The sequence below is a fragment of the Misgurnus anguillicaudatus genome, chromosome 3 (assembly GCF_027580225.2).
Source record: "Misgurnus anguillicaudatus chromosome 3, ASM2758022v2, whole genome shotgun sequence".
Lineage (NCBI taxonomy): Eukaryota > Metazoa > Chordata > Actinopteri > Cypriniformes > Cobitidae > Misgurnus > Misgurnus anguillicaudatus.
In genome coordinates this window covers 16,729,414-16,748,873 of record NC_073339.2, presented here as the reverse complement: position 1 = coordinate 16,748,873, position 19,460 = coordinate 16,729,414, and the positions used below count along the sequence as shown (strand labels likewise).

Genomic DNA, 19,460 nt, shown 5'->3' with positions numbered 1-19,460 from the left:
CTACTCTCTTCCGAATTCGCTTTCTTAACTTTTTAAATCGTTTAGCCTCACGTTTCAAATTCGCGCGCGCAGTTGTTGTTATAGGCTTGATCGACTTCATGCGGCGCTGCAAGAACCGACAGCCGGATGACGTCAAAGCGCCGTCTCGGATCATTCTCGCGGCACTATGACGTCATCCGGCGGTCGGCTCCCGCAGCGCCACACGAAGTCAAACAAGCCCAACGTCTGTGACGTCGTTGCCGTAAAGCAAGTCGTGATTCTCGCGAGATTTGTCAGGGGCGGTTCCCTCAAGCTTGCATTGCTAGTTTTGCTAGCGGCGTCCTCCCCGAGCTTCAACAGGAGGATGATTCGCCTTACTATGACTTTGTTCACCACCGAAATAACTTTGAAGCTGTTATATTAAGGTAAAATAACTGCATAGTGTGTCTTTAATAATTAAAAACCGGAGTACCCAGAGTAAACCCCCACTGACAGGGAGAACAATGCAAACTCCATACAGAAACGGGACTCAAACCGGGGAACATTTTGATGTGAGGCAGCAATGTTATCCACTAAGGCACTGTGCTGCTCCTTCACAGCATGCCACCACCATGCCTCACTTTTGAGATGGCAATGAGCAGATGATGAGCAGTGCCTGGTTTCCTCCAGACATAATGTTTAGAATTGAGGCCAAACAGTTCAATGTTGGTTTTAATTAGACCAGAAGATCTTGTTTCTCACCGCCCGAGAGTCCTTCGGGTGCTTTTGTGCAAACTCTATGCGAGCTTTGCAGTTTGTGCTTATTTGGTTGTTCAAAACACATTTACGTTATCCGTATATAAACTCAAGAATCAATTTTCATGAAAAATTGAGAGGCCTTGGATAAAGATTTTATCTGTATTTTAACACAATGAATATATTGTCACCTTATGCATGATACCACATCCTTCATCTATACAACTTCCCCTTCTTCTCTCACATTGCATTTCAGCCTCACATTTTACTGCTTTTAAAGTTCATAAGTCTTCATCACACCTCATAAAATACAAATGCTGCCAGTTTACATTGCATTTGGCAGACATTTTAATGCAAAGTGACTTGCATTTATTCTCCTACTCAATAAGAAAGTCTACGGCTGCGTCCGAAATAACCCCTTATACCCTTAAATACTAAGCTATAGCCCCTAATCATCCACTGAGGCTCGTGGCGGAATGAATCAGTATATCATGTACGCGGGTTCGGGCACTGGTAAGGACCCCAGCTCACTTCACATTGGGACACCGTTTACTTATTTTCTTGTGACGTGACTGCTTAAGCACGTTGTGATAATTCACAGCTGTTATTCATCAACAACATCTCTCTGACAAACTTTTGTCTTATTAACATACATCCCAGTGCACTGGAAGGATTTTGTGATTGAGACAGCCCTTAAAATGTCCGACTCCGCGAATAGTGCCCTGACTACTGAACAAGGGAGCTGATTGTTTTAGTGTTTCTAAACCATGCAACGTGATTTCACAGAAAGTCGTGTTATAGTCAGCTTTTTTCGTGCCTTGAGCACGAATGCCTTTTTTGTGACACTCGCACACATTTCTATAAATAGTTTCTCGTATCTATAGCACGACTTTATTTTTCGTGTCATTTTATGTATTGTTTTCTCATAGTTTTGTTCCTATTTTTAAATCATTGTCGCTTGGGGTTGGGTTTGGGTTATGATGTACTTTTATGTATTGGTTTCTGCATGTTTTCTTCCGCTTTTAAAACTATTCTCGCCTTGGGGTTAGAGTTGGGTTTGGGTTAGGATGTCTAAAAATGTAACAGAAAGTGATTCTAACCCCAACCCCAAGCGACAACAGTAAGAAATAGGAAAAAAACAATAAGAAAACAATACATAAAATACTATGAAAAAGAAAGTCGTGCCACGGACACCAGAAACTAGTTATAGAAAAAGACATTTGTGCTCAAGGCACGAAAAAGCTGAATTTTCAATCAAATTTTTCTTGACTATAACACAACTTTCCGTGAGATCAGTCTGAAAAAAATCCATCTTTAATTATTTTATTATATATATCCTATGTATGTCAGAAAGTCTACAACTGAGTTCTTCAACATTGTTTAAAAAAACTTGAACATTTCCTTCGGCCATTTCAACAAACTAAAGATTTAACAGCTTTGGTGTGAAACTGTACTGTTATCTTATAAAGGCTCTGTGGTGTGTTGTGTGTGTGAATCACAAGAAAACTAACACTAAGCCAAACAGCAGCTGTGCCTTTTAAAAAGTGGCTACTTTTAAATACTAAATGACAATCAAAGTCTGTTTGTGCAAACTTATGTTGTTTGTGGTTCTCCCCCTCAAAAACCTTTTCACATGACCAAAAAAGACACAATCAGTGTATGCATAGGCACATTTTTATTAATCCATGTGCTACACGGCACAACTGTAAAAAAATTATTCCGCCTCAGCATCCCGCCTGTCATGATTCTTCCCTCTTGTTCTTGATTTATTATTAGTATTCAGGCAGGATCATGAAAGGCCCATGTTTTGTGTGAAAGCATTTGCTTTGTTTATTCATGCCATAGAGACAGAGCGCAACGCGTCATAACCTGAAAACCATAATCCCACCATCTTGTGACTGATTTGATAATTGCAGATGAGATAAACCCACCACAAATAAGATAGTTAGCCATTTCTGTCAAACCCCACTAAAACATATTTACCTGAAAAAGGCTCCAATCTAGATGCGTAGGTTGTGTGGGCTTTTTTATGAAGTCACTATTGGCATTGCTGATATGCACTGACAACAGGTGTCCACCAGGGGCGGTAGACAACTGCTGAAAAAAAATCATCATCAACTCATCCTTATTTCATCCAAACTGATTTCCCCCTGGCCCACAAAATTAATTTTTATCATAATGTCAAAGTTCTTTTATCATGCAAGCGTATATAAAAATAATGGTAATCACACTACCTCCTCAGTTACAGTTTTGTGTGTTTCATTTAAAAAAAGGGTTACATGATATTGACCCAAAGCAATTGTACCACAAGGATAACATCATAAAACTACTAAGTTGTTCGAACTCTGGTGTGTAGTGTTAATGTGTAAGCATCTTTATTTTGTACATGTAATGCTCATTTAATTCAGTGACCACACGTCACTCAAAACGGTTGTGTTAAAACAACACATTTTGTGTCAGTTAAGGACAACACGTTAAATGTGTTGTCCTAAACTAGACACATAGGCCTATTATTGGAACAACGCATTTTGTGTTATTTTAACACATCTTGTGTTCCCCTTTTTTATTTATTTGAACACAAAATCGACACTTAACGACAGGTAATGTGTTAAAATGACACATAATGTGTTAAATAGCATAACACAAAACAATGTGTAAAATTTTTTTAACCCATCCTTTCTTAGAGTGTACCATAGCTTTGGACTAGAGAAGATTTGACACAGCGTAATATGGATGACTTGTCATATTATGGAGTGCCACTTTTAATAAAATGAGAAATCAATTTATTAATCCAAACATAAAAATGTAAATAAATAAAAAAATTATTGACAAATTTAAAACAGTTTCTTAAATTTATTTAACTCATGATTTTAAACATAATAAAAACAATAAATAGTTCAATTAATATATAATTTCAATGGCCATTTTAAATTGTGTTTTAAAAAGCTTTTGCCAATTGCTTTTTTCTCTCTATTTGCCATTTTGCTTTTCATTGTCATTTTACCAAATGCTTTTCTTTATCTATTTGTCAATCGGGTTAAAAAGCCATTGGAGTACAGGGAGGTGCAAAAAGGCATGGAAAGCTGAACCCCCCCCCCATCAGTGCAAATGAATATCAGCTGGTTCAGCCCCAACTGATGGCTTACAAAAAGGTCTCATTGCCAAGGTGTCACACAATACACATTTTAATGATGGGAAAAAAACAAAGAGCTGTCTCAATACCTTAGGCAAAACATAATGATTGCAAGTGAATTTCTAAGCTGTTCCAGTGTGCACCGTTGGGGCCATAAAACAGAAGTTGAAAGACAATCATTTCACCACCGAAGTTACTTTAGTTCAGGCGTGTAACCGCCACAACATGCGTGCATCTGATAAAACCGTCTATACCAGAGGAGTTTATAATAATATTAAACCATGGAGGATTTTGGTGCAGAATGACTCATTTAATTCAATAATCCAAAAAATTTACACTAGCACTGAAAACTCCACTGGTTATATATATATATATATATATATATATATATATATATATATATATATATATGAAAAGTGTTCATAAAAGTGGGTAAAAGTAGTATAGTAGCCTAAAGTAGTTGATTTGGAATACATAAAGATACATTTTGTCAAGTATGCGGCCCTTCACCTTTATTTTAAAACCTGATGTGGCCCTTGTAAGTAAAGTTTGCCCACCTCTGGTCTATTCAGTTCTTTCCTAATTGTTATGCAAGTTGATATTCGCAACACTTTTTTTCCAAACACATTTTTACCCTTTCCAAACCACATCATTCTTACTAACTACCATTAATTCTGTATAGAATCCAGGTTAAGTTTGGCCCCAAAACAGACTGAAGTGTTTTCAGGTCTACAATCAGTTTAATTCACTGTGATTTACTGTTTCCATGCTTTTCCACCTCAATCTTAAATAAATACAAATCTGAAATCAGAGATTATTAAAAGGATAAAAAATATTTGTCTGAAAACTGAGGAAGAAATCTAAAAAAGCTAAACGATGTTTAAATTTGTGTTTCTGACTGAAATGATCAAATTCATTGTGAGGTTGATTTGAAAAGATCAAAGAGGAAGTTGAAGTGTAATAACTGTTGTTCTATCTTTTAACATAGGCCTACACCAACATACTAACAATGTATACAAACATTGCTAGAAACGGTGACAGTATTCAATCTTCAATACTCAGTAACACGACATTAGACAAAAAAGTCTTACACAGTCATTTTGCTTGCAATAGTAAAAGTCTTTAGTATGATTTCAAAATATATTTTGAAGAAATGTTTGAATTTTTGTATTTAAAAATGAGGAGAAAACATTTATGCTGAATTTTTATGGTGTGATAAATCATCTCAGTCTATTCTTCCATGATGCTGATGGGTTTGAAGGCACATATGTAGCCTTTTTTAAAGTTACAAGCATCATCATTCCATTTGCCAGCAACTGAAAATATGAGAGAGGAAAAGATACAAAAGAGAGGTTAGTGATTATATTGTTTTGTGTCTAATATAAAAAACTAACATCTATTACTATATGAATAAACATGAATGAAATAAAATTGTGAAGTCAATTTGTTTATGCATTTGCATTTTCTATAAATATTAATTTGTGAAACCCAGCTACATAAAATCATCCTACATAATGTAAAGTGAAAATATAACCTTAATAAATTTAATATCGACTCACTAAGACCATTTCAAAGATTAAAACTGAAAAGTGAAATCATCCTTTAATGCTCCTAATCTCATAATTATAAGATCAGGCTTTAGTCCAAACAGGGTCACATTTACAAACTTATCTGGCTCCATATAAGTCGCCCTTCCCATCTTACCATTCCAGCTCATCTCCACACATTCTTCAAAGCTAGTATAGATGTTTTTGGGCTCACCGGGTAACCAACCACTATAGTCCCAGAAGGAACCATCCGTCCAAAGAAATTTACCAGACTGAAAGAGTAAAACAAAGATGGTATTCTGTATATGCATCTTTTATAATGAATTAACTGGGATAATATTTTGATATAGCAAATATTTTTTTCTCCTCACTTCTGAACCTTCATGCATTTCTGAAAATTTTACCCGTAAAAATTCATATCCCCCAAGCCAGATGCGCAAGTTCTTTGGGTTCATCTTTTTCACAATGGAGAGCAAGTTCTTGTTAGCCCCGGCATTGTGCACTGACACCAGATGTCCACCAGGAACTGTTCTTCTACAGCTGTACTGTGTATGAAAACAGAAAATAACTGATGCATTATACAGTATTAAAAACTAAAGTTATTAATTTATAAATGAATGATAATTAAATAATTTGCAGAATAAAAGTGTTACCTCTGCATCAGTGAAGTTTAAAGGTTTCTTGAAGTATTTGACGCAGTGGTTGTCCACTTTGAACCAATCATTAAAGCCGTCCATGTTACATTGTTTAGGTAGACGACGTAATGCCGTGAGATTCACATGGGCTGCAGTATCGCCTAAATGACAAAATTACACCTATGACTGTTTGCTTCTTTCTAGGGTTCTGTTTCCAATGAATATATAAAATTCAAATGAAAGTACCTCTCTCCATAGTTAGGACGTAACCACTGTCCCAAAGAAGTGCCAACAGCAAAAAGCAAACAGATTTCGTTCCTCTTTTATACTGTGAAAGAGAAAACATCAAAATAAGTCGAATTATTTTAGATTCAAGAAATGTATTTGTCAGAAAAGGACTTACCATTGCAAGTCTTTCAGGTTTGTCTCTTTTCTCTTCCTTATTGTACCATTTGAATTTGCCTCACCTAATACCACCCATTTTATACAGTTTTATTTATTAACAACTCCTCCCTTCTTGGGACAGTGCCCATCACACAAGAAACACAGTAGCCTACACAAATAATACTGATCAATATATAAAAATGAGTGTTGTAAATTATTTTGTCTGTGAAACTGAGAGGATTAAAGAAGAGTTGACACAACGTAATATGGAGGACTTGTCATATTCTGGAGTGCCACTTTAAAATAAAATGAGAAATCAATGTACTTTTTTATTGCTAAACGATTGTGGGCACAACTGGAGTTTTAAGATACACCCCTCTCCAACACAACATTCAAATGTATTGAAAACATTACCATTTTTCTCAGTAAATATATTTCCAAAAGAGCTATTAACATGGAATTTTAACCAGATGTTGGTAACAACCCACGTAATCCATACATAAGAAACCAAAACATGTAAGTTCAGAAATTAAAGCTGTGTCCCAATTCAAAGGATGCTTAGACTGAAGCCTCAAAATGCATCCTTATTTCTCCACGCTGTTAAGGATAGAACGAATGGATCCTTAACAGCCGAGGCAATCCCAAGATTCATTGCGCACCTACAACCACTGCATATAGGGGCTGTATATTCTAAAAGAAACAATTAAAACCTTTATTAAAGGAATATTCCATTTTCTGAAAAGAAAAATCCAGATAATTTACTCACCACCATGTCATCCAAAATGTTGATGTCTTTCTTTGTTCAGTCGAGAAGAAATTATGTTTTTTGAGGAAAACATTCCAGGATTTTTCTCATTTTAATGGACTTTAATAGACACCAACATTTAATACTTAACTCAACACTTAACAGTTTTTTTTAACGGAGTTTCAAATGACTATAAACGATCCCAAACGAGGCATAAGGGTCTTATCTAGCAAAACTATTGTCATTTTTGACAAGAAAAATAAAAAATATGCTCTTTTAAACCACAACTTTTCGTCTAGGTCCGGTCCAGCGCAACGTAACGTAAATGCGTAGTGACGTAGGGAGGTCACGTGTTACATATATAAAACGCACATTTGCGGACCATTGTAAACAATAAACTGACACAAAGACATTAATTAGTATCAGTTGACATACAACAACGTAGGAACGGTCCTCTTTCAACACATTTGTAAACACTGTGGCGGAGTTTCGCGTTCATCTTCTGTGACCTCTTGACGTCATGACGTATTGCGTGGGGTCACGCTGGCGCTTCACGACCGGATCTAGACGAGAAGTTGTGGTTTAAAAGTGGATATTTTTATTTTTCTTGTCAAAAATGACAATCGTTTCACTAGATAAGACACTTATGCCTCGTTTGGGATTGTTTATAGTCATTTGAAACTGTTAAGTGTTGAGTTAAGTATTAAATGTGGGGCTCTATTAAAGTCCATTAAATTTAGAAAAATCCTGCAATGTTTTCCTCAAAAAACATAATTTCTTCTCGACTGAACAAAGAAAGACATCAACATTTTGGATGACATGGTGGTGAGTAAATTATCTGGATTTTTCTTTTAAGAAAATGGAATATTCCTTTAATAAAGTGTGTATTTATCAGAAAACATTTTTCTTGTCACTGTTTTAGTATTATAAGTTATGTTTTGTGTTAATATTATTCTTTTTATGTTGCATACATTTCTAAGGTTGATTAATTTGATATACAGTTAAATAGTTTAATCGATATCAACGTGTCATATTTTCTAATATTTTTCTGATTTTATATTTATTTTAATAAGTCAGAAACGCCTCCTCTGTGTCCTGCTGACAGACGCGGTAGGCGCGTGCAGCAGGTGACACCAATTTTGGGTCCTCTGAAGGTTAGACCGGCTCATTTCAGTTCTCTTAGGGAACTTCTGAAGCTGCCACCTTGAAGTGGTCGCTTTTAAGGTTGCATGCTTATAAGGTTGCAGCCCTTGAATTGGGACACAGCTTAAGTTATGTGTATGTGAAATGACACAGGGAAAAAGTATTGAACACATGAAGAAAAGCTGAAAACTATTATTAATTATAAATCAATCCATCCCCCGTCAGTGCCAATGAATATCAGCTGGTTCAGCCCCAATTGATGGCCTAAAAAAAGGTCTCATTATGCCAAGGTGTCACACAAGATCTCATGATAGAAAAAAACAAAGAGCTGTCTCAAGACCTTTGCAACCTAATTGTTGCAAAACATAATGATTGAAAGGGTTATAGGTGCATTTCTAAGCTTCTGAATGTTCACTGTTTAGTGAGCACTGTTGGGGCCATTATACGGAAGTGGAAAGACAGTAATTTCACCACCGAAGTTACTTCAGTCAGGGGTGTAACTGCCACAACATGTGGGCGTCTGATAAAACCGTCTAAAACCAGAGGTACACCAGAGTAGTTTATAATTATATTAAACAGTGGAGGATTTTGGTCCAGAAAGACTCATTTGATGCAATAATCCAAAAGATGTCACTAGCACTGAAAAACTCCACTGGTATATGAGCGTGCCAAAGGGGCAGCAAGATAAAAAGATAAACACTGAATGTTGAGCGTCTAAATGAAACCAAGGTTACCCTGCCTTATGGTAATAACTGTAAAAATGTCTTCCTTTTCACAAGGTCAGACGAGTTTGCTGGCCAATTAAAAACATGGATACCATGGTCCTTAAACCAGGTACTGGTAGCTTTGGCACTGTGTGCAAGTGCCAAGCCCTGTTGGAAAATGAAATCTGCGTCTCTATAAAGTTGATCAGCAGCAGGATGCTTGAAGTGCTCTAAAACTTCCTGATGTACGGCTGCGTTGACCTTGATACCTCAGAAAACACAGTGGACCAACACCAGCAGAGATCACATGACACCCCAAACCATCACTGACTGTGGAAACTTTACACTGGACTTCAAGCAACGTGGATTGTGTGCCTCTCCTCTCTTCCTCCAGACTTCGGGACCCTGAGTTTCAAAGGAAATGCAAAATTTACTTTTATCAGAGAACATAATTTTGGACCACTTAGCAGCAGTCCAGAAGCTAGACGCTTCTGACGCTGTCTGTTCTTCAAGAGTGGCTTGACACAAGGAATGCGACAGCTGAAACCCATGTGTTGCATATGTCTGTTTGTATTTGTTCTTGAAGCACTGACTCCAGCTGCTGTCCACTCTTTGTGAATCTCTCTCACATTTTTTTAATGGGTTTTGTTTCACAATCCTCTCCAGGGTGCGGTTATTCCTATTGCTTGCACTCTTTTTTCTACCACATCTTTTCCTTCTCTTCGCCTCTCTATTAATGTGCTTGGACTCAGAGCTCTGTGAACAGCCAACCTCTTTTGCAGTGACCTTTTGTGTCTTGCCCTCATTGTGCAAGGTGTCAATGGTCGTCTTTTGGACATCTGTCAAGTCAGCAGTCTTCCCCATCATTGTGTAGTAGCCTGGCTAACACCAGACCAGTCTCATAGAGAATGAGACGTGGTCTGGGAACCATATGCTCAGTTTCTCGTATTTGAGGTGTGGTTTGCGAATGCCCAGAGCCGTTTATATGGGGCTAAGAATGTCAATAAAATGTGTCTGTACGTAGCTCATAGCCTATAGTTTAAATTATACCAGATGACGTTTGTAGAGCGACATCAATTCAAAAGTAAACAACTTTTATATGTTCGTGTGCATACAGCTGAAAGCTATGCAACTAAACCGGTAGCTGTATATTGATATTGAAAAGCAACACATTTTAGTGGCAGTGGCACTGTGACAACCACAGTACAGGCATAATGACAATATGATAAATACCACTTACCATTTATAAGTTAAATGTACTTCGTCAACGACGATGTCTAGCAGGTTGGTCCTATAAAACTCTGTGGTTATCATGTCTTGCCATATATCCAAACATTCTTCTTGAATATGAAACCAAAAGTTGCTCTTTTTTTTTAAATAAATTTGCGTTCAAAACTACTTAGAACACTGTCAGGCTGCATTGAAAAGTAACTTTGCGTCTGTTGCCGTGTTATAACAAATAACAAAACTGCTTCGGTGTGTCGCATAGACGTCATTATCGTCTTGCTGCCCCCTCCCCGTTCTGTGATTGGTTCCCTATTTCAGGGGCAAAAAATGGCCATAGTTTCCATGCTAGACTTGCAGCGTGAATAAATTTGGGCGGAAGGCAGCATGGGGAAACCCAGGCTAGTTTTTGACTGAAATTATCAAATTCATTATGAGGTTGATTTGAAAAGATCAAGGAGGTAGTTGAAGTGTAATAACTGTTGTTATATTTTTTATCATAGGCCTACACCAACATACTAACACTCAGAGGCATCATGCCCATTCAAACTGAGGGGGCACTTGCCCCCTCGGTTTTTTGAGCCAAATGGATTTTGCATGCAACCTCAAAATCAAAGAAGCATCCATTAATCGGTTACTTGTCTTTTAATCTGTTACTTGTCTTTAGTCTGAGCTGTTGCTGCTGCATTTTGCTATCTGAGGAATTAAAACGTGTAAGAAACGCTCACATTTCCAAACCCCAGTACGGTAATGTGCAGAAAATGTATGGTTTAAAATGTGACCGTCTCAGGCAGCGTTATATTATTAGAGATTTGTAGATTCATCTTGATACAACGCCAAAGTTTGCCAGAGTTCACGGGGGCGCGGAATCATACATGCTCACATATGAAGTAAAATTGAATGCAAAAATCCAAAAATTTAAAAAAATATGCAATTTTTTAATCATTATTGAACATTAAACTCAGTCACATGGCTATAGCTTATGTAATTTTCATTGTTTATATACTTTATGGATTTAAAATTACATTAATTATATAGGATAATGCAGTTGTTCTGCAAAATGCATTAATCACACAATTAAACAAGTTATTAAACAAAATGTAAATAAACAAAACATGCCATTTCAGATGTAAATATGATATCAATATGTAATTATTCCAATTGAATAGTATTTGATATGAAAGTTAGTCAACACTTTTATTTTGGAGGTTTTTGAATGAAGGGAAGGGCGCTGAAATTGTTAGAAATGTAAGTGCCATGGAAAAGACTGAAAGCTCTATGTGCCCCCTTAAAAAAATTGGTGCATGACACCACCCGCTAACACTAACACATGTGTTACAAACATTGCTAGAAACAGTGACAGTATTCAATCTTCAATACTCAGTAATACGACATCAGACAAAAAAGTTTTTTTAATTCCAATAGTAAAAGTCTTTTAAAATATAATTTGAATATATATGTGGTAATAAATCATCTCAGTCTATTCTTCCATGATGCCCTTGTGTTTGAAGGCACATATGTAGCCTTTTTTATTGTTACAAGAGTCATCATTCCATTTGCCAGCACCTGAAAATATGAGAGAGAGTGAAAGAGAGATTACTGATTACATTGTTTTGTGCCTAATATAAAAAAATAACATATCAATATATGAATAAACATGAATTAAATACAATTGTGAAGTCAATTTGTTTATGCATTTGCATTTTCTAATGTATTAATTTGTGACCCGGCTTGTGAAAACTAGCTAGATAAAATCATCCTACACATTGTAAAGTGAAAATATAACCTTGATAAATTTAATATTGACTCACTAAGACCATTTCAAAGATTAAAATGAAAAGTGAAATTAACTTTTGATACTCCTAATCTCATAATTACACTGTAAAAAAAATCCGTAGAAATTGCAGCTGAGTTGCCGGTAATTTACCGTAGATTTAAATTTATTTTATTTACTGGCAACATTTTGTTCAAAGTTAAATGAACATTAAACATTTACAAGTCTTTGTCTTTACAGAGTAAAACTAAAAAACAGCATCAAGCTAAACATTCTGGGAAACAAAATCTGAAGCAAAAAAACGAAAAAGGTTGATGATGATTTCTGGTTCCCAGAATGCTTTGCATGAGGCTGTTATTGTTTAGTTTATTCTGTAAAGATAAAGACTTGTTAATATTTAAAATGTATTTAACTTTGAAGAAACTCTTGCCAGTAAATAACATAAATGTAAATCTACGGCAAACTACCAGCAACCCAGCTGCAATAACATTGAAATTTTTACGGACTTTTTTTACAGTGTATGTTATCAGACTTTAGCCCAAACAGGGTCACATTTTACAAACTAATCTGGCTCCATATAAGAATTTCTTCACCCTTCCCCTCTTACCTTTCCAGTTCATCTCCACGCATTCTTCTAAGTTGGAGTAGATGTTTATGGGCTCACCAGGTGTCCAAACAGCATAGTCCCAGAAGGAACCATCCGTCCAAAGAAATTTACCAGACTGAAAGAGTGGAAGAAACATTATATAAAATATTTTGACAATTAACGAAAATATTTTCTTTCTCATCACTTCTGAATCTTCACGCACTTCTGAAATTTTTACCTGAAATAATTCGTATCCCCCAAGCCACATGCGCAAGTTTCTTGGGTTCATCTTCCTCACAATGGAAAGCAAGTCATTATTAGCCTTGGCATTGTGCACTGACACCAGATGTCCACCAGGAACTGTTCTTCTACAGCTTTTCTGTGTATGAAAACAGAAAATAACTGATGCATTATACAGTATTAAAAAGCTAAAGTTATTAATAAATGAATGATAATCAAATAATTTGGAGAATAAAAGTGTTACCTCTGCGTCAGTGAAGTTTAGAGGTTTGCTGAAGTATTTGACGCAGTACTTGTCCACTTTATACCAATCATTATTAAAACCATCCACGTTACATTTGTTAGGTAGACGATGAAATGCCGTGAGATTCACATGAGCTGCAGTATCGCCTAAATGACAGAATTACACTTATGAATGGCTTCTGTTTCTAGGATTCATATATCAACACAATTTTTCAATGAATATAAACATTAAATACAAAAAGTACCTCTCTTCATAGTTAAGACATAACCACTGTCCCAAAGAAGTGCCAACAGCAAAAAGCAAACAGATTTTGTCCCTTTTTTATACTGTGAAAGAGAAAATATAATGTAAGTAGATTCTTTGAAAGCTGTTCAGATAATGTACTGTACTTTATGTATTATTATTTCTGCTACACCACAGAGTTTTCTGTACCACTGTTACAGATCTGTGAGTATGAGATATGGGCCTAATTCCAAACGGCGGCTTTAAAGAATCATCCCAGATTAGCGCAGAGTTTAGAGGCCATTGTGTACCATTAAAATAAATCAAATAATTTTCAAGATGTAAGGAATGTATTTGTCAGAAAAGGACTTACCATTGCAACTCTTTCAGGTTTGTCCTCCTTTTCTCTTCCTTACTGTACCATTTGCATTTGCCCCCCTAATACCACCATTTTATACAGTTTTATTTATTAACAACTCCTCCCTCTTCTCTGAATCAATCACACTGTCTTTAGGGCATAGAAATGTTTTTTTTAACTCAAGAAACATGTTTTTTCCCCACAGTAGCCTACACAAATAATACTGATTAATATAACAAATGAGTGTTGTAAATGATTTTGTCCCCTATAAATAATGCAATGAATGAGCTGGTGAGGTGACCTATTGTAAAAAATATTTTTTGTTTTAGATATATTTTTTAATAAAAATGTGACCTCCTTTTAGGCAGTTTTACAATCATGCATGCATACGCAGTGTCAATGCATCATGCTACTCGTGTCACTTTAATCAGTTTTCAGTTTAATTTATGAAGTTTGGGTCTTATGTGCAATTTTCATCTTTACATATTTCACTATGTCAGACAACCAGAAAGTGCTTATTTCTGACCGAGGCTCAAACCAGGGAACTTTTTGATGTGAGGCAGCAATACTATCCACTGAGGCACTATGCTGTTCCCCCTTAGCATAATACTGCCACCACCATGCTTCACTGTTGAGATGATCATGGGCAGGTGATGAGCAGTGCCTGGTTTCCTCCATACATAATGTTTAGAATTGAGGCCAAATTGTTTAATCTTGTATTCATTAGACCAGAAGATCTTGTTTCTTACCGTCAAGAGTCCTTCAGATGCTTTTTTGCAAACTCTATGCGGGCTTTCGTGTGTTTGCTCTGAGGAGAAAAGAAGCCCAACTCGATTGAGTGCTGCAGTCATTGTTGTCTTTTTGGAACTTAATCCCGTCTTCACATTGGATCTCTGGGGCTCATTTAGATTTACCATTAAGATTCTTGGTCACCTTTCTTACTAAGGCCCTTTCTCCCTGATTGCTTAGTTTGGCCTGGTGCCCAGCTCTTTCAAGTGTTGTTGCGACCCTACTACAGGGTCTGATACGTAAATGTGATTTTTTACTTTGCCTTTTTAACAAATTCACAAACATGTTTTCACTTTGTCAACATGGTGAAATTGAGTACACTTTATGTGTCTTCTATGGAAAGTAATAAGTTGAAGACATATGTTGTGTGTGTTATACTGTAAATGCTAAATTTGCATATATTGTCACATGATACCACATCCTTTATCATCTATACAACTTCCCCCTTCTTCTCTCACTTTTTACATCTCAGCCTCACATTTTACTGCTTTCAAAGTTCATCAGTCTTCATCACACCTTATAAAATACAAATGCTGTCAGTTTACATTGCATTTGGCAGACTTTTTAATCCAAAGTGACTTGCAGTTTACATTTTATCAGGCCTATGTGTTCCCTGAAAGTAAATCTATGACCTTGGCGTTGCAAGCTTCAATGCTCTACCAGATGATCTAATGGAGCACAATGATATCATGATAGATATCTGTATTATAACTTAAAACATTTGGCTGTGTGTTCATTATAACCATCATTGTCTTTTTTGTAATTCATCACTTTTGTTTTTTATAATATGAGGAATATGGTACTGTTGTGTGAGGTCACAATTTACCTTACATGTTTATGATAGGGCTAGGCAGGGGCACTAGCAATTTTGGGCCCTATGAAAGAAGGTTGGGGTTATAAGGTTGGGCCCCCACCACACCCATTTTGCTTCAAAAACTTAAGCCAACCTAGCTATTTAAAATCTTTGTCTGAAATGTAATAATCTTTAATCACTTGCTTTCACTGATCAGTACTGTATCTAACAGTTACATGACAATCTGCAACACGGTTATAAGACTCTGAGAACGATCCAATCACATGAGGTCAAAGACATAAGAAACAATATTGATTCGCTTACAACATAAGTGGTAGGGTTTGGGGCGCACAGTCCTGCGCCCCAGGGTGGATCCGAAACCAGCCAATTAGAGCTCAGCCTCAGGTCACATGTTTTTACCCTTTTTACTGACCTACATAGACTTGTTTGGGGTGCGCCCCAGACACACAAACATAACACACACACAACGAACTCAGTTTTAATTTTTGTAAATAAAGGATAACATGACTAACATTGAAATAGTACAACCATCGATGCTCACTGTTTTTTGTGTTGCATTGTGGAATTTTTTTAGGGAACTAACGTGACAGTGCATAGTCCCAGAAGGAACCATCCGTCCAAAGAAATTTCCCAGACTGAAAAAGTGAAAGAAAGATATTATAACCAGCAAATACAGAAAAATAAATTTTTGGTTTATTTTTTCTGAATTTTAGAGATTAATACAAAGCTTAAATCAGAGACAAGGATAAACATTAAGCTACTGTCTGTAACTCAGAAAAACTTAAAAGCTGTTTAAGTTTGTGTTTCTGACTGAAATTACCCAATTCATTGAGGTTGATTTAAAAAGATGGAGAAGTTGAAGTGTTGTTTTGTCTTCTAACACAGGCCTACACTAACATACTAACACTAACACATGTGTTACAACCATTGCTACAATAGACACAGTGACAGTATTCAATACTCAGTGATACGACATCAGACCAAAAACAAAATCACACAGTCAATTTGATTGCAATAGTAAAAGTCTTTATTATGATTGTAAAATGTTTTTACTTTTGTACATTTTTTGTTGATGCAGAGGAGAAAAAAATGACACCAAATGTTTTATGGGGTGATAAATCGTCTCAGTTTACTTATCCATGATGCCCTTGCGTTTAAAGGCACATATGAAGCCTTTTTTGTTGAAACAAGAGTCATCATTCCATTTGGCAGCACCTGAAAATGTAAGAAAGAAAAAAGAGTGATTACTTTGTTTTTTGCCAGTGGCCAGGGACACGAATTTAAAATATGTGTCATGTCAAAATATGTGCCTGCTGTATATGCATCAAAAGGGTTTATGATGAAGGAACTAAACTCTGATTACACATGAGATTAAGCGAGTATCTAACAAATGCAAGCATCTCTTTTACATAAACCCCTTCAAAGCATCTGCAGCAGATACATTTTGACATGACACATGATGCACATAGGTTCACATGACACGTCGAACACATATTTTGACGAGCCATACACGACAGGCTAAATACATGTTTTAACAAGCTTCGCATCATGCTCCCTCAAAAAAGAAATTATCAGCCACCACTGCTTTGTGCCTAATATAAAAACTAACATCTATCACTATGAAATAAAAAACAAAGGAAAAAAAATTGTGACGTCAATTTGCTTATTCATTTTCTTGTGAAAACCTATCTACATAAAATCATCCTGCAATAATGTAAATATAGCCTTGATATATTTAACATTGACTCACTAAGACCATTTCAAAGATTAAAATTAAAGCAAAATCAACCTTTGATAATTAGATTATGACACTTAAGCCTGAATTACACAGACAGGGTCACATTTACAAACTAATCTGGTATGTACGTCTTCCATTTTTTTCCCATTGAATTCTTAGCCCTTCCCCTCTTACCTTTCCAGTTCATCTCCACGCATTCTTCCTTGCTAGAATAGATGTTTATGGGCTCACCGGAAGTCCAATCCTCATAGTCCCAGAAGGAACCATCTGTCCAAAGAAATTTCCCAGTCTGAAAAAGTGAAAGATAATATAACCAGCAAATACAGAACAATCAATTTTTGGTTTCCTTTTGTTATTTTTTCTGAGAACCAAATAATAACGTTCTGAGAACGTTGTTTTAGGTTTTATTTTTGCATCCATAAAACAATGTTAAAGGCGGAGTCCACGATGTTTGAAAAACGCGTTGGAAAAGGAGACGGGCCGACTACCAAAACACACTTATAGCCAATCAAATCAAATCAAATGCCGGTTTGCGTATGTGTGGGGCGGGTCTATCAACAAAAGGTCCAGATTCTATTGGGCTAGGGGCGTGTTTGTTTAGGTGATTTCAAATATCAACATTGGCTTTCAAACATCATGGACTCCGCCTTTAAATAACCTAAAAATAATTCATACGGAACGTTTTCTAATGCTGGATTCACACCAAACACGATAGAGGCGGCAAAACTGCGCTATTCGCACATAGTTGGACGCTTGAACATTTGGAGTTTAATTGCTTCATTTGGGCCTGAAAGCCGCGGAAATTATTTCTGAACAATTTGACGTCTATATGAAGAGAATGCATCTTTTTTAAGGAATTAGCTAATAATTTGACACAGCGAATAAATTGTATTACTGAACCTTAACACAATTCTAAAAAAAATTTACCTGGAAAAATTCATATCCTCCAAGCCACATGCGCAAGTTTTTTGGGTTCATCTTTGTCACAATGGAGTGCAAGTCATTATTAGCCCCGGCATCGTGCACTGACACCAGGTGTCCACCAGGGACTGTTCTTTTACAGCTGTCCTGTGTATGAAAACAGAAAATACCTGATGCATTATACAGTAGTCAAAAAATAGTTATTACTAAATTAATTCATAAATAAACGATTAATAAACGAATGGTAATCAAATCATTTGCAGAATGAAAGTGTTACCTCTGCGTCAGTGAAATTTAGAGGTTTGCTGAAGTATTTGACGCAGTACTTGTCCACTTTGAACCAATCATTAAAGCCATCCACGTTACATTTGTTAGGTAGACGATGAAATGCCATGAGATTCACATGGGCTGCAGTATCGCCTACAGGACAGAATTGCACCTATGACTGTTTGCTTCTGTTTCTTCATATATTATCACCATTTTTTTCAATGAATATGAACATATTAAAATACAAAATAATGAAAAGTTACCTCTTTTTATAGTTAAGACGTAACCGCTGTCCCAAAGAAGTGCCAACAGCAAAAAGCAAACAGATTTTGTTCCTCTTTTATACTGTGAAAGAGAAAATCATGCTTGTTTTTGACCAACTATTCTTTGATTGTTGTTCAGATAATTTACCATGTTTGTTTTTCTGCCACACTACAGAGTTTGCAGTAATACCACTGTTACAGAGATATGAGGGCAGAGGTCAAATTCCAAGTACGGGTTACCATACATTGTTCATTGAGTAACTTTCACTTCACTTACACTGTATGTGACCCTGCCTGTGAAATCCCAGTCATTTGTGTGATTTATTGTTTTATACTTAAAATCATCCTAAATAATGTAAAGAACATTCTGTGAAAATATAATCTTACATTTTTTAATAGTCACCGAGTGGGACCATGACAAAGATAGAAATTAAAATGAAAGCAAACTTTGATTAATTAGATTTTGAGACACATATTATGAGTCCCGATTGCTTTCTCCCCCCTCAGAGAGAAATAGTGAAGCTCACTTCTGATTCTGAACTTTTATTACCTGATCTTTCCTATAATTTGGTAGTAACCCACACGTAGTTGTGATAACTTTACCAAGCCTTATTTATAAAATATGTTTATGTGTTCAGATTCATTATTTGCTGTCGAGTAACATATTAGTATAAAAAAACTTTAACAGCTGTGATTAGCTATTAAGCTTAACAGAAGTGGTTTTATATGCTGTAAGAGACATGTTCAGATCATTATGTTACATCAAAATAAGTCTAATTATTTGTTGGAGAATGACTTACCATTGCAACTCTTTCAGGTTTGTTCTTCTTTTCTCTTCCTTTACTTTACCATTTGCCTCACCTTAGACCACCTATTTTATACAGTTTTATTTATTAACAACTCCTCCCTTTTCTCTGAATTAATCACACTGTCTTCAAAGCATATAGGTGTTTTTCTCACATAGGAAACTGTTTCACACAAACTATACATGTACAGCGCCAGAACAAACAATGAT

General features: G+C 36.0%; 4 protein-coding genes across 4 annotated transcripts in view; 1 reads left to right on the top strand and 3 right to left on the bottom strand.

Annotated features, from left to right (window-relative positions):
• Positions 1-19,460, top strand: part of LOC129444304 (uncharacterized) — a 75,087-nt gene that overhangs the window by 22,207 nt on the left and 33,420 nt on the right. The gene's annotated exons all lie outside the window — the stretch shown is intronic.
• On the bottom strand, positions 4,354-6,538 carry LOC129444319 (lectin). The gene is made up of 6 exons (XM_055204929.2): positions 6,433-6,538; positions 6,276-6,357; positions 6,048-6,190; positions 5,799-5,939; positions 5,552-5,666; positions 4,354-5,163 (listed from the first exon to the last, which is right to left on the bottom strand). Exons 1-6 carry the CDS (start codon positions 6,433-6,435, stop codon positions 5,078-5,080), a joined length of 570 nt encoding a protein of 189 aa, XP_055060904.2. The 5' UTR covers positions 6,436-6,538; the 3' UTR covers positions 4,354-5,077.
• Positions 11,663-13,778, bottom strand: LOC129444318 (C-type lectin APL-like). The gene is made up of 6 exons (XM_073862446.1): positions 13,669-13,778; positions 13,318-13,399; positions 13,074-13,219; positions 12,828-12,968; positions 12,611-12,725; positions 11,663-11,795 (listed from the first exon to the last, which is right to left on the bottom strand). The coding sequence occupies exons 1-6, from the start codon at positions 13,669-13,671 to the stop codon at positions 11,710-11,712; spliced, it is 573 nt and encodes a 190-aa protein (XP_073718547.1). The 5' UTR covers positions 13,672-13,778; the 3' UTR covers positions 11,663-11,709.
• LOC129444320 (lectin) lies at positions 16,254-19,332 on the bottom strand. The gene is made up of 6 exons (XM_055204930.2): positions 19,246-19,332; positions 18,446-18,527; positions 18,193-18,335; positions 17,922-18,062; positions 17,169-17,283; positions 16,254-16,471 (listed from the first exon to the last, which is right to left on the bottom strand). Exons 1-6 carry the CDS (start codon positions 19,246-19,248, stop codon positions 16,386-16,388), a joined length of 570 nt encoding a protein of 189 aa, XP_055060905.2. The 5' UTR covers positions 19,249-19,332; the 3' UTR covers positions 16,254-16,385.

Excerpts from the sequence above, each read along its gene's own strand:
- LOC129444318 (XM_073862446.1), bottom strand. Across the intron at positions 12,969-13,073 it reads TAAACTTCACTGACGCAGAG|AAAAGCTGTAGAAGAACAGT; the intron begins GTAACACTTTTA and ends TTTCATACACAG. Across the intron at positions 11,796-12,610 it reads CGTGGAGATGAACTGGAAAG|GTGCTGGCAAATGGAATGAT; the intron begins GTAAGAGGGGAA and ends TCATATTTTCAG.
- LOC129444320 (XM_055204930.2), bottom strand. Across the intron at positions 18,063-18,192 it reads TAAATTTCACTGACGCAGAG|GACAGCTGTAAAAGAACAGT; the intron begins GTAACACTTTCA and ends TTTCATACACAG. Across the intron at positions 16,472-17,168 it reads CGTGGAGATGAACTGGAAAG|GTGCTGCCAAATGGAATGAT; the intron begins GTAAGAGGGGAA and ends TTACATTTTCAG.
- LOC129444319 (XM_055204929.2), bottom strand. Across the intron at positions 5,940-6,047 it reads TAAACTTCACTGATGCAGAG|TACAGCTGTAGAAGAACAGT; the intron begins GTAACACTTTTA and ends TTTCATACACAG. Across the intron at positions 5,164-5,551 it reads TGTGGAGATGAGCTGGAATG|TTGCTGGCAAATGGAATGAT; the intron begins GTAAGATGGGAA and ends TCATATTTTCAG.